This window comes from Trichoplax adhaerens, genomic scaffold (assembly GCF_000150275.1).
Source record: "Trichoplax adhaerens TRIADscaffold_7 genomic scaffold, whole genome shotgun sequence".
Classification (NCBI taxonomy): domain Eukaryota; kingdom Metazoa; phylum Placozoa; class Uniplacotomia; order Trichoplacea; family Trichoplacidae; genus Trichoplax; species Trichoplax adhaerens.
In genome coordinates this window covers 3,976,885-3,992,184 of record NW_002060949.1, presented here as the reverse complement: position 1 = coordinate 3,992,184, position 15,300 = coordinate 3,976,885, and the positions used below count along the sequence as shown (strand labels likewise).

General features: G+C 30.4%; 1 protein-coding gene across 1 annotated transcript; it reads left to right on the top strand.

The window, feature by feature from the left end:
* Positions 1–13,047: 13,047 nt before the first annotated feature.
* TRIADDRAFT_58236 (uncharacterized protein) lies at positions 13,048–14,244 on the top strand (the record flags this gene model as incomplete). The annotated part of the gene is made up of 1 exon (XM_002114393.1): positions 13,048–14,244. One exon carries the CDS (start codon positions 13,048–13,050, stop codon positions 14,242–14,244), a length of 1,197 nt encoding a protein of 398 aa, XP_002114429.1.
* Positions 14,245–15,300: the final 1,056 nt, after the last annotated feature.

The window sequence follows — 15,300 nt, the reverse complement described above, 5'->3', positions numbered from 1 at the left end:
AACCTACAATTTCAAATTTTGAAAGCCCTTCAGTATTTTAATAGGGATTTTGGTAGAGTTTGAATGAACAGTGGCTGTTAGGGCGGTAAAAAACAATTTTGAACTGAAATAAGAGCCAGATTTTATTCGAGTCACGTTATAATTACTTAATTAAAGACCAAGAAGTAAGCAAAACTGGTATCTAAAGGAAGAGTTCATTGGTAGCCTATGTAAATATCATATTAAACTGTAAACATAAACAGGAGCTTGACAATTAGGATAGAGTTCTTGTCGTTATACAATATGTCAAATGTAACCAAGCAGGTAAAGATCAGCTTGAGACTCAATAATAAAGTTCTTCCTTGATTATATTATTAATCAGATCAAAAACGTAAACTGGACCTTAACATTAAATTTCTAATACTCAGTAATATTTTAAACAAAGACAAAACCATAAACAGTTCTCAAAAATTATCGAGAATTCATCAGAATTGCATGGGAGTTTCAAATCCAAAAAACAGTAAGCGGTTATATTAAAATTGTATAAAGATTATCCGTAATCCTTAATGGTCTTCCAAGGTAAGTAGGAATGTAAACAGTAATTCAAGATTTTACTTACAGGTCTTTCTTTGTTTTTTTTAATTTTAATTCAAATTAAAAGATATTAAATAGATATATAAGATTTATATCGTGCCCTAAATGAGACCGAAAAGAGAAATAATAATTCGAGGTTCATCTAAAAGTTTATCAAAATTTTCGTGAAAGTCATAAATAGTATCAAAATACAAACATTTACTTGAGATTCATACCATGTTCAATTACATTTTATGCTCTGGCAGTGATTTTTTAAATAAGATCAAGTAGATCAAGGAATTTAAGACTCATCTAACACTACAACTAAACTCATTTAAAAATTTTATAAGAAAAATTATTGAACTTAACTTAATATTTTACCACATGCCTTTGTAATATGTTTTCATTCAATCAGTTAAGATGATATTCTTAAGTTGATGGTCACTGAATACTACAACTGTATATTATTTATGAAATAATTTCTGATCTCCGTTAATTTGTGCTGTTGTTTTGCAGTGATTAATCTTTATTTACTCGAACGAATGCCATGTAAATTATACGCATTAATTAAATGTCAATATCGCATGAGCATGTTGCAATCAGACGGTCACGGTATTAACCAAATAAATAGTATTGCAAATTAGGCCCTGACCTCTGTGTAATAGTCATTAAGTACATTATAAATAGTGCTGACGTAAGAAGAGCCGATAGAATGAAAAAATAAACGGTTTAGGATGACAGAAAATAAATCAGTGTCTGCGCGTAAGAATTATAAATTACAAGCTTTATACGTATCTTATATTTAATATATATATAGTATTTAAGTAATATTGAAACTTTAATAATTTTATGTAAGTCTAATTTCCAAATGGGCTTTATTGATTAGTAATAAAATCTTGGAATCCTTCACCCCTCATTCAAAAGCCTTGAAGAATATTTTATTCCATCAAGTATCTTTTATTTTCTAACTTACTACTAGAACTTATAACGGGGATTTCATAATAATAATACATAACATGTTACATACTGTAACTGGGTATAATTATAGATAAATTGTATGATATTGATACTGCATACATCATGAGCAAACTACGAGCTTCAATGTAGTTTAGGATCATGTTTTCTCCCTCTTTATATAGATTTTACTTTAACATTTGCTGACCTAAGTCTATAAAGTTCGCTTGGAAGTACTATATGGGCAGCTTTAGTTACCGTATAATTTCTACAGAGTAGCCTCCCGAAATTCAAAAATCAACTGATGCTGATTAAGTAATCACAGTGCACATCTATATTTCTCGACGATACTACCCAGATACGATTAACTATAAATAAAATTATCGGACATTGTTCCATCTTTTAGCTATAATAGTACTGTATTAAGTTCCTTCTAAATTTAACATATTCTAAATTGAGGATTCTATATGTAGCCGTTCCCATTTTGCGTAGTTTTTATCGAATATTAATTAAGATTTAAGTAATGGACATTGGTTTATTGTCAAATAATGTTAGAGCTATATTTTATTTTGTGTAGGATTTTGCATTGTTTAAAGCACAACAGGAACAATAATTATAATATAGCAATTGTTTGGATAGAGCTGTAGTAAATTTGGGTTATAAAAGATCTTTACATGTCTATAATGAATTTAAGTTCTTAATTTAAAATTTTCTTTATGCTAAGAATTGGAAATATTATCGATCCAATATTATATTAATGTATTTGATATTCCTTTCCTCTCTGCTATGTCTATGAGAAAATTTTTATTTTTATTTTTAATTCTAGTAAACTTTATCTTATTCTTAACGACACCGATGAGAATTTGGATACTTATTGAACAATAACAGTCGTAATGTATGACATATTTCGCGATGGTTTTCTATTCCGCCCATTATTTGCTATTTCTTTATTTTCACCCTTTACAAGTTTCTCATAATGGATTGACGCCATTTTCTGGGAATTTTGACCTATACTACAAAATGACTTAAGTTGGTAACAATGATGAAAATAAATGTTAATCTGTCTATTACTTAGGGCTGAGAGACACTTTACGATCAATAGATCAGCACAATTTGAGTAAAAAGTCTTCATAATTAACACGCATTGGAATACTATATCGACAGATGGATACAATGTAATTATTTATCATTATCATCTCGTATACGTAATGGCGAGAAAAATATTGTTGTATAATTTTTGTTGTTATATGGGTCGATATTATAAATCGATAACGGTAAGGATTTAGCTGTGTTTAATTCATGTATGAGATAAATAATGTAAAGCTTATTCGTACAGGTGTAAGTTTTGGATGGACGCCATGATATGTATGATGCTGTTTCATTTTTATTTTATTAGAATTAGATGTTATGGCTTAACCTTTTAATCTTATGTAAAAGTCAGCATTTATTATTCATTTGCAACTTATTAATCATTATGATAGTAGTAAAAGTAGGAGATTCTGAATTGTTAGTAATGCTATAGAATAGCTATAAATCATGACAAGTATTACCTTTGATACCTTTGACTTTATTTTGCCTGTATTGTAAATTGCATGTTTGTGATGATATCGTCGTAAGTCAACGCCATCATCACTTTCGTCATCATGATGGATTTCGGCCTTTTTAAATAATTCTTCTTTTATCCGCTTCCATCGCAATCCATTGTACAATATCAAAGATATTATGAAGTTGTTTACATTAATAAGAAGGTTTCTACATCAATGGTAATGTCTATTCAATGCCTTTCTGTGTGATTGATGTTTATCTATCGTAAGCTTTTGTTTAACTCATCTCAATTATATAGAACCGTAATCAATCATAAGGGTAGAGCGACATGTTAACGAAGAGAATGAAAGAACTGTCAAGAGAATAAAGTAGCATTTTATGATTGACTATCAATGCTGTGCTTTATATCTAGTATAAACGTATTATAGAAATTATTGACGTAATTATTGATTAAGTCTTTCAATTTTTTAACGATGCATTGATTGGCCTTGCAATTTTTTACTACTTATTGTTCTACTATTAATTATTATTGCCTTATAATGCACTTTCAAAGATATTTAAAATGGATAGCGAGTCGTGCATCACTTTCTCTTAACTTTATTTTATATTTCACCATGCATACTTTGTATCATTTTCCAAGAGATTGAATACAGTAGCCTTAGATCACTGTTCTTAGTCTAGCATTCTAATAACTTCATAAAAGTTGTCATTGATAGTTTAGGTTAATAGGATGATTCTTTAAATTGCATGTACGATGACCACTAGTACACTGCATTAAGTCTCGATCGATACTTGGGATAGATTTTCAATAAAAACCATTGTGACGATGAATTATTGATATCTCCATCGATGTATTTATTATTAATATCCATCGATGTTCTTTATCTATGAGTAGACATATGACGTAGGTGGTATCATAAAGATAAAGATGATAGCATTTTTTTCAATCATAACTAAATAATAGATTAAAAGTATCCTCTGGAAATAGTAAACAAAAGTAGTCGCACCGATTATCATGTTTTATAGGAGCATGACGAGAAATAAATTAGATTACAGAAATCCTTTTAACCACCTTAATTTGCTGGGATTGTCTTATAACGGTTGGAAGTGAATAACTGATGTATCGGTTGATACTTGAAAGCCAATAGCAAAAGAATCCTCCAATACGATGATTGATTAAAGGTATGAGCGAATATATGCGTATACACGCATTACAGTTTAGTCGCAATTGAAATCATCTTAATCACTGATACAGCTTAGTTAAATGAAGATTTTAGCATGTTTAATAAGATACAATTACAGAGAAACTGTCTCTTCAACATCAATAGAAGTGAAATATCGGTAAATTATGATTAATTCAACGACAGCATGGGTAACTTATAACTAGAGATATCCATACCTACAGTATATCATTCTATTTCCTTACTGGTAAGGGATCCTCATAAATAGCACAAAAATTTAGCAAATAAATTAGCTTACTACTCTACTGTACTCATCTCTTGCATCTACAATGACCAGTAGCTGCATAGTATCATAGCGTCTACGGACTTTTCGATCTTCTAGCCTTGTACAAACCTAGTGTATAAATCTGTTTATGTCTCTACAGAAGATCTTAAATCGAAAAATATACCCGATATTTGTTAATGATCTAATTTTCTAGACAACCGTATCTAACCTCCATTATTACATCTCTAAAAGTTAATATATTTTGCAATCTAGATTTACAAATGACCCATTCGTTACCTAGAAATATATAGCTTATTTCATTAAGCGCGTTATTTACATGGTATAATCTTCAAGCGTGTGTTAAATCAGTAAAGATAAATTGCTATAAATGGATTTTTAAGCAAGTGAAAAATTTGATCATCATGAAATTTTAACCTTACTGTAAACGTTTAAGTTTTCAATTTATGATTAAAACCATCAAATAGATACAAACATATCTGCACAATTGTTAATCTCGACATTTCGAAATAGACTTATAAGTTCTTTTAAAGTAAATTATCATCAATTTCAGTGTAAAATTCTTGCATTTCTGCCGAAAAGTCATAAATTTATCGCTACATCATGTCAAAGTAGTATGGGATGGAGTGAGTTAGTGTGCTGCAAGTTTCTCATTTAATATCAAAACTAGATTATGACACTCATGCACGCTATGCTACGAACACTGGGGGCTTTTCAGATATGTAAATGAAATCTTCTAATGAGTAAATATTGTCTTTTAGAAATGTCGATGCTATGATACAGAGTTAAAAATATTCGCAGAAGTAGATTTCATACATCATTGCTATTCATATCAGATGTTTTATTATGAAATAAAAATTTTCTGGTTAATAGCTGAATAAAACTTTAACCAGGAAGTTTGCATAAGTTAGCGTACAAAATCTCCATAGAAGGAACTTGAGGACAACTAACTAGCACTAACAACTACAACACAGATCGAAAACAAAGATCAGTAACGGTGATACCTTCATAGCTAAGCATAGGCCGAGACGACGGCTAAATAGCTTAATATGATGCTATGATCGTTTAAGTTAGGGACGATAACTGTAAGAAGGCAATTTAAAGGTAGCAAATATCATATATAGCTGTAGACAGCAGCCTAGCTTACATCCTAGTACTTAGGTCTACAAATAGCTATGTCTAGTTTTGTGAAGAAAATAATAGTAATATCTGTACACAACATAATTCTATGAGTTCATTATTAGAAAGTTCCTGCCCAAGACTTTTATGGTATTTTACGGTCCGAAGTTCTTGTCTGTAATTTAAAGGAACGATTAAGTGATCTTAAAAAATTAAATAGTCGTTATTGCAAAATGGCATCTAATGTTATGGGCTAATGCTTATATCCATATTGGAAAATATCATGCTCAGATATTGTATTGGATACTGTGGCTAATGCTATATTGTGTTGTTAAGCGGATTTTTTTTCAAAGTTATTTTATGTATTTTAATGTTTGAAGAATTAAAGTAAGGAATGCAATTGAATCAACAAACGGCCGGATATTGTGTTTGATAGCTAATGCCATGTTATGCTGTTTAGCCGATTTTTTTCTAAATTATTTTATCATTTTTAACGTTTGAAAAGTTAAGCTTGGTTAAAGTTAGGAAGGCAATTAAGTCAACAAATGTTATTGTTGATGGTATAGATTGAATTTTGCTGACAGTATTTTGTACTGTAGGCTCTCTATAACGAAACCTTATCGCCTATGAATAAGTTCAATTCATGCTTGTTCTTTTTCTAAAGACTCAGCTTTATGTTTTTGAATAGGCCCTATCAAGATCATTAAATTGCATTATTGGAGAGAAAGAAAGTTCAAATCAATATCGCAAGTGGGAGAATTAAAATTGAACAATACCCATGGTATAAGAATAGGTAAGATATTCTATTAATCATTAAACCTCATATTTGTACCGCATATGTAAATAATACAGTAACTAATTGATATGCTAGACTGATTTACCACACACTTCAAAGCCATTTATTTGCATACGTTAAAAGCACCTGCATTTCTGTTACTTTATCCTACATAGGCTAACTCCCCTTTCCCATTTCTTTTGCTTTTGATATATACTCGTATTGATAAACCCAAACTACAATTTTAGCTTTGCAGGTTCTGATCTTATAAATTAACTTATTTAATAGAACGATACTTTGTATTATGACAGAATTAAATGCAAGCCTTATTAAAACTAATATGACCATACTAGTTACTAATAAATAATAATGCGTAGTTTCCATTGATTTAAAATATTAATATGACTGTATAAGTGTATAATATTAATCAGTAGATCTCTTTTTCCTGCTTCGAGAAATCATGTTGTCAAAATAGTTTTTCCACTGTTGTAATGATTCAGAATTGTTTAAACTCAGAGCACACTTTACATCCTAAAATCACTTGGGACAGGCTTTGATATTGAAATATAACGCTATCAAAATTCTTAGCAAATGATTGGATCTTCCCCAGTAAATAATAGAACAGTCTAAATTGGTGTAGCAGCTGGAGATTAAATCTAAAATATCAATTGGCTGTCAATTACAGCATGATATGGCACCACCCTATAATTATGATACAGCACAGACTAGAATTTTGTTATCATTGCCAGATTTAGACCATGACGCCCATATTTTTATAGACGTTTCGAGTTAAATCATCCTATACGTGCAAGTAATATTATTCATGGACGTATGTAAAATGTTGAAAGAAATCGATATTAAAAAACTTGATTGATAACTACTGTAGTATACTTTAAGAGAGAACCCTCTTACCCCAGCCCCACTGTACTAAAAATTTACCAAATTTTATGATTCTATCTGTTATTCTACCATAGAGATTCAATTAGGATAATGAGAGAACTATATAGAAATTATTGTGACCGAAAGGTTACTTCCATGCATTTGGAATTTAATAGTACAGTATTATTTGCCCGTAGCAAGTATTTTTCAGTATAAAAATACACTATAAGGGAGAGCTGCCTTTTTCTTCGATTTTACATTGAAGACACGTATCAACAAAGTTTTACCCTTTTCATCGTCGTGTCGCTAGGAAAAAAAGATTACCGCTAACTTTTTTAAGTCTGATACAATTCGATACGAATTTGTAGTAATCCAAAGGTGAGAAGGGCCTTGCTCGCCTCTCCTCTCTATGGTAGATAAAATTGGATAAGTGCTTCCGCTCTTTTGCAATTGAAAAAGTCTAATCCAGGGGATAAAAAACGTTATTACTACTAGTAGTGAATTATGCTTACTACTGGTAATGAGCGGTATCCTTTTGGATGATACAGACATGTTTGATAAAAGGAATTATTGGAATGTTGATAGTGCCGCCAGAGATGGAATAGTCTAATTTGATTTTTTTAAATCCATTTCGCAACAAAGAGATGAAGGGAAAAGACCTTTACTTCTGTAGCCGGTCAATGTAATTTAGGGCTTTTGTTCTTTGAGCTATTTGGAAATTAAAGCATGCATGATACAGATATTCAATTATTTAATCTGTGAATAACGAGATCTCAATATTCTATGGATATGTTAAGAAAAACGTGTTATTATTAAAATCTCTACTGTATCTATACAATATAAGGAGACTGTAATGAATCAGATTTTTAAAGTGTTTCATAGCATAGCGGTAAGAGGGCTTCCCGTCATCAAGAGGTGGGTGAGTCAATTTAAATTAGGGCTTTATGCTTAGTTTATCATTGAGAAAGTCTATAAACTGAGTCAAGTAATATCAAAATAGATTTATTAAGAGTCAATCCTTTCATTTGTAGGAGAAAAAGCTTCTGCAGATGATATAGATAGTTCCGAAGAGCATTTTTCTTAGAATTTTGAAGGTGTCATAGATATCTCAAATTTAAATTCTAAATTAAACTTAATAAATTTAGGTTAGTTAATTATTGGTGTTGTTTTTGTAGTTTAGAAAGCTAAATTAGGAAGATGCCTTCAGCATTTACTTTCTGTCTAACTTGATCAGGGTATGGAAGATTAACAGTAATAAAATGTGGAGAGAATAAGTGATAACGTTGGTATTTACATCAGCATCTTCCTATATCTAACTTGATAAATATTAGCTGTACTAATGTGTAGATAGAATAAGTGACAACATTCTAACTGGATAATTATTAACTGTAAATTGCGAATAGAAATGTAATCTAGTCTAGTTTAAGTAAAAGATTTTAATAGTTGTATGGTCTTACGACAGCGAAAGGACACTGATAAAAAAGAAACTCTATTAATGTCTATATTGAAGCTGATTGTAGCACGAATAAACACCGGTATTTTTCTAACTGGAAATACATAAATTTTTGTTTACTTATTTTCCGAGAGCTGAACTGGACTAAGTAAAGATACATTTGGGCGTATTCGTAAAGTTAAATTTAAGGTTTCAATAACAACATAATATAATTAATACCTGAGGCTTTCAAAATTGCCTTGTAAAAACAAATTCTAAAGGGATAAGTAAACTTTCTAAATAATACTTCCATTGTATTTGTTTTCCACTAAGTGCTCCGGTAAAGGATAAAAGTTCAATTAGCATTCAGAATAATCTAACTGAAACGTTTCTACTCTCTAAATTAGATTGAAAAGTCTTCATTTAACATCGTTTTTCGTTTTTTATCACGATTTCGATCTTAACTTTCTACCGTAGACTCTTAAAGGAGCTCCAAGTTTATTTTAAGCTAAGATTGTGGTATTATCATGGATTCATAATACCTATGGACTTCTTTGCCCAAGCTAGGATTATAAAATTCTATCTAAAGTAGCCTCTTTTGATAAGGATAACCATAGTTATATTAATTGCTCTTTAATAAGAAATGAGACGAATCTGTACTATCTTGATCATATAGGTTACTTCTCCTTCACTTCATTGTCAATCCTTTTTCGTTCACTTTCAACTAATTTAATGTTGTATTTGGATATAATGTTATCCTATTCTCTATGGTAATTTTCATTCTTCCATAGGAGATAGGATTAACTGGCACCATCTTGATTCGACGGATTGATTCTGATCTATTATAATGATTATTCTTCTTTCTTCAAATCATAATTCTTTCTTCGCCGACTTTGAGCTAATGCAACATGTAACTTGATTTCAAGTTATCTTCTTTGCATCAGTGATTTGGGTTCTTCTATCTACAAAATCCATTTTTAAGTGAGGAAAAGTTGAATATGTTTTCTACGTCAGTGATTCCATTGTCAATTAGCATTGAAATGATTCATTTCCAATAACAAAACTATAAAACTATCCCGTAGTTTGTTATGACAGTACATATATTTCTTGTTGATTGTACTATACAGACAAGGTGTAATAGTAAAATGCAAAAAATTTCTTTTGATTTCCTCTTTCTTTGATTAGAGTATATACTTTCCCTAGTAGGGCTCTTGCACTATGTATTTATAATAGATCAATAGTCTTATTGACTCTAATTTTTATGCCAACACCTGCATCATCACTGAATTCAATCTTGACCCCATGCAGCTTCTATGTCACGAGTTTGATTGATAGACTTATGGACTAGCATATCTAAGCTATATTACATTAACTATATTATTTATTCCTAATATCGACTACTTTATCTCTTTTATCAACGAATCCATGCTGTCGATTTACTATTCAAATGGTAAGGTAAATAAAAATTGTTATTCGTCTTTCTGAGTTACAGATTACAATTTGTCAATGTTGAAGTTTGTCAACAATTTCAAATCGCAAATTCTAAAGTATTTCTTCCGTATACCATTTTGAGTCGCTTTAGGCAGCGTCGTTTTAGACAATTTTACCAATAGCTTATTTTGCCTTAACTAGCTTCAGTGTAGTATTATACTTATTGCTATAGCTAATTTTTCTCTTCATCAGCTTTATTCTTTTTACGTTGTTTATAAAGATCCTGTATTGATAATGTAAACGAAAAAATATTTAGTGATATTGCATTGACTGAATCTTTATAACTTTTGTTTTATATCGTACTGTTTCTTCTATAACATTCATTGCCGGTTATGGTGGAGTTTCTCTCCCCAAGTATCTTTTTTTGTAACAAATCTATTTGAGAGATGTAACAGGTAAAAACATTTATCGTAATTTTCTGTATCAGCTAAGCTACAGGAATTGATAGTGTTGACTTTTCGAAAGGGACTAATAGTAAGAAATAAGTTAAACTGATCAAATCGTCCATGGGTACAACCAATAAATTTTGCTATTTATTTGCAAGGAAAGACTTTAAGTCAATCTATATTAACAATGCATAACTTTAAAATATCCCAATCTTAATTCAGTGAAGTAGAGAAAAAAAGAAGAGTAAAGGACCCAAAGTTCTATTTTATATCGTTTTTCTACAAGTATGATCGGAATACAATTCTAAGCATATTATACGCGATAAAACATATTCCGTCTAATTGATTGGAAAAAAGAAGCATAACGATGCAATATGAAAATTATAATTTCTTTCTGTTCTTTCTTTGAAAGCTTTTAACCGAATTGCATTTTATAAAGTCTCCGTATAATTAGGAAGAGGAAACGGACTTGACGATACGAGATGAAAAGTTAGATTTCTTTTTTTTTCTACCATTACCATTAGCTTTAAAATAGAAGATTTCTACTGAGTTACTTTAAGTTTAAGTCATTGAAGCTATAGCACGATAAGGTTCTAACTCGACTGAAAACTACCGTCAAAATATAAAACATTCTAATTGCTACTGAATAGATAAAAGCAGAAAGACGCTTCTCGCCGTATTTTCATTTATGTCGAAAGAAGCCCCTTGCACTTTGATAATAATTGAAGCATATTCCATTCACTCATAGAACAGTAATAAAGTTAAAAAAGCTTAATAACAGTTTCGCTGTTAAAAGTTTAGCTATCTCTTTTATCGTTTAGTATCTACTCATCATGTTGTAGAAATAAAATTTATGCGTTTATTTTAATTTTCCGACTCTAATTCAGATTTGAACCTCTTGTTCATATTTGATAAACTCACTTTGCATACTTATAGCACTATAACTACGGTACGGATAGCTTTTGTAAACGGTTTTATCTTGAAAGATCAATTTAAATTATGGATAAGCTAAAAACAGTAGTTAGAACTTCTTTTGGAGCTATTTTGTGAATAACTGTCATTAAATTCTTGCAATGGTTTCCATTCTTCTAAGCTCTACTAGGATCTCCTGTCGATATTAATCAGTCTTTTCTTTCATAATCAGTAATATTTAATTTGTTATTCTTATCATTGGCTAATTTAGATGTAATATATCAAAAATTGTTGTAGATATGTTATTTATACAGATATATTCCAGAATAATTGTATCCGCAGATTATTCAAGATTAATAATAGAAATTCTTGATAATAGTACCATCCGCTTTTTACGAAGGGATTTTATGCCATTACGGGAATAATAATCTTATAATGACTCCATTTATATTCGATTTTTTAGTATAGATCAAGATTGCACATGATCACATACCTCCATCTTAACGAAAAATTGAGGTTCATTTCATTACAAGTGTTTTGCGCTTTCTCTTTTAAGATGGATCATAAGATATCTATTCCGTCTATTAGTTCTGGAAAAAAATGAATTCAATTAGACTAGTAATTATTATACTTTATGAGTTGTTTTTATTAAATTTGAAATTAAAATTTGATTAAATTTTGCAAAGAGTGAAATATGCAATAAAAAACTGTGGGTATAGCCATGCCAACATTTCATTACAGTTAAGAAAGAGTATATACACTGTTACTTTAGAAATCATCGCCACTTCATAGATATATTCAATACCTGGTAAACTGGACTTTTCCACTGATTGATGTCGCTAAACTTGTTTTATATAAAGCCTGATATATTTAATCATTGCGTATTTCAAAAATCTTAACATTTTCCTTAATTCCAGTATTTAATGCAACTATTCTGTATTTTGATCGATCACGGGTATATTAACTTTAAAATCATCAAAATTATTGGGTACAGCTCATTCATACAATGCTATGTATATTAAGTAAGATACGACTACTCCTAGGCTATAATTGGTATCAGAGCCGTATCAAAGTGTAATTAATTTTCATTTTCCATCAAATTAATCAACGGTGCAAGAAACTAAATTTGCATTATTTTCACTTTAGTTTAGAAAGACAAGAAGTTACTTTGTTCAATTCTTAATTAGCTGACTTGTCTCACATAGTTCTAACTTATATGTTGTGTTGACAATTTGAGTATACAAAGGATAGTTGTGGAGTCAATTTTTTCTCATCAGCAAACAAAACTGATTTGATGTGTTTAGATTGTAAAATTAGGGCTAACAACGAATAAAAGCAACTAAATTAGTCAATAACCATCATTTCTTTTATGTTCCTATCCTTTAGTAAAAGTGTTGGAACATTGAATTTTAAAAATAATACAAGCAATTGCTTACAGCAAGAAACCCATGGTCGATAAAGCTTCTAAGATCATTTTCAGCTCATAAATAAATAAAAGTGTATGTGTTCTGAGAATCAAGATTAATACCTAAAAAGTGATGAATTCAAAATCCATTCCTGCCATTGATTCTAATCATGCCTTTGCTGTATGTAATAAAAATAACAAGCAAGATCTTCAGCTACGGAATAGACTAAGCGATTACGACAAAGAAATGTCCAAAAAATTACGTGATATACTTTCTGATCAAAAATCTCTCATTGCGCAATTGAATCGCATTAATGCTAAGAATAATGATGAAGATACAGAGAAACAACGTCAGTCTACTGATAATGATGGAAAGTCTCTTTTATCATCACCATCAACGGCACCAACTTTGGACAATAAAGTTCAGCAGCAGCAACAGAAACAACAGCAACGATTGCAAACCATGAAGTCTTCTCCTGTTCAGCAACGAAGAAAGAAAGGATTTCTTATTAAACAAGATTCAGAGAGTTCAATATTGGTAAAACATCGCTTCTCTACCGATGAAGAGTCGCCTACAATGATACGTCAAACTACAATTATTTCACATCGACACCCAAAGCTTAAAGCAGATGAGCAATTACGAAATCGATCATCGTCGTTCGATACCTTTAGAGAATACGATAAAACATCTCGATTACCCCATTTAGCTCGCATTACTTCATCGCTACATCATCAGTCATCTTTGCGGTCTTCATCATCAACTTCTTCGTCGACATCGTCTCTTCATTCAATCCATGAGCATCGGCCACGTTCATTATCGGACCAAAATTCTCCGTTGGAGAATCTAAATAATAAAACAATTTCTTTATCATCGCCTTCTTCATCAACATCTTCAGCTCATTTAACTAACGAACGTCGAGCATATTCTTTAAATGAACAGCATGCTTCAGCAGAAATGGAGAACAAATTACAGGATAAGTCAAAAGATGACATTGAGATTAATTATAAAGATCAGGATAATGGCCTATCCCATAGACGAACAATATCAGCTATAGTCGATCAAACATTCAATAATATCAATACACCAGCTAAAAATTCTCCGTTATTAAATAGGAGAAATGAAAACTTACTCAAAGCAGCTCATCATTGGAGACTTCGTTCATTGCAACAAAGAAATAAAGCAGTTTCTTTTAAAGGTTCTAATGGAAATGATCCCAAAACTAATCTAGTTTCCAGCTCTAATGGTATAAAAGGTGTCATGGAGCAACCACCAAGATATTTACGATGTAACTTAGAAATCGAAGAAGTCGATGTCTTTGATGATATTTAATATGATGGCAAAGTACTATATTAAATATACAGGATATAAAACCAGTTGTATATCGAAAGTATTTAACTGTATAATTTTTTGATAGCTCTTATGCCTGCATCTTTATAGTTATAAAAGAACCGAAATACTGCATTTACAAAACCAAAGCAGTATTGAGACCCATTTTTACCCGTTAAGACTACATATAATAAACCTATTTCTTAGCAGTAAGTTCTGTATGCCAAGTATATATACGGATATAAATATCATTACTTTACAATATACGAATATATCCGATCAATTTTTTGGCTCAAATTTAGCTGATTTATGTTGACTATCCTACTTTCTACGTTGACTTTACCCATGTTCTTAATCTTTCTCCTGATACGAATAGTATCGATTTAAAGTTTTCATACTATGCACTGCATCACACATGAAGCTCAATTTGCTACATTAAGATTTAAGCATTATTTATCACATTTCAAATTCTCTATTTATGAAATCAATCAGTTTATACAGGTAAAATAAAACTTTTCATCTTTAATGACTACAATGTTGCAATTTAATAGCAAGGAAATTTTTGCATCAAATTGTGAGGCGAGAAAAAAATGATGATAACAATCTTTTCCTTTGATCCCTTCTTAAATTTATTAGCATTTCCTTCTCAAGAATATGAATATTAGTAAGCTATTATTCGAGATACTATGAAGGAGATTATTATCAATTAGTGACGTACGTATATGGCAACAGAATATAAATTCTTATTAGTGAATTATAAAAATTAAGCTAAATTAGTATTCACGACCTTAGTAACATCAATTTGCCGATCAATGAGATAGTAGGAGATATTCAATATATACTATAATAAAATATGAAAATGTAACTATAGTTAACGCTAGTGTTTAATAACCGTAGATTCTATTGGCTCTGGTATTGAATGAAAGAATTAAAATCAATAATTAAGCTAAAACTTTTAAATAATTAAGGTAACCGAACCGTGGTAAAAAAAGTATGCTAGCAAAGTTACCTTTGGCTTTCTATTTCTCGTGATGTAGGCAATTTCAATAGAGTATGGTA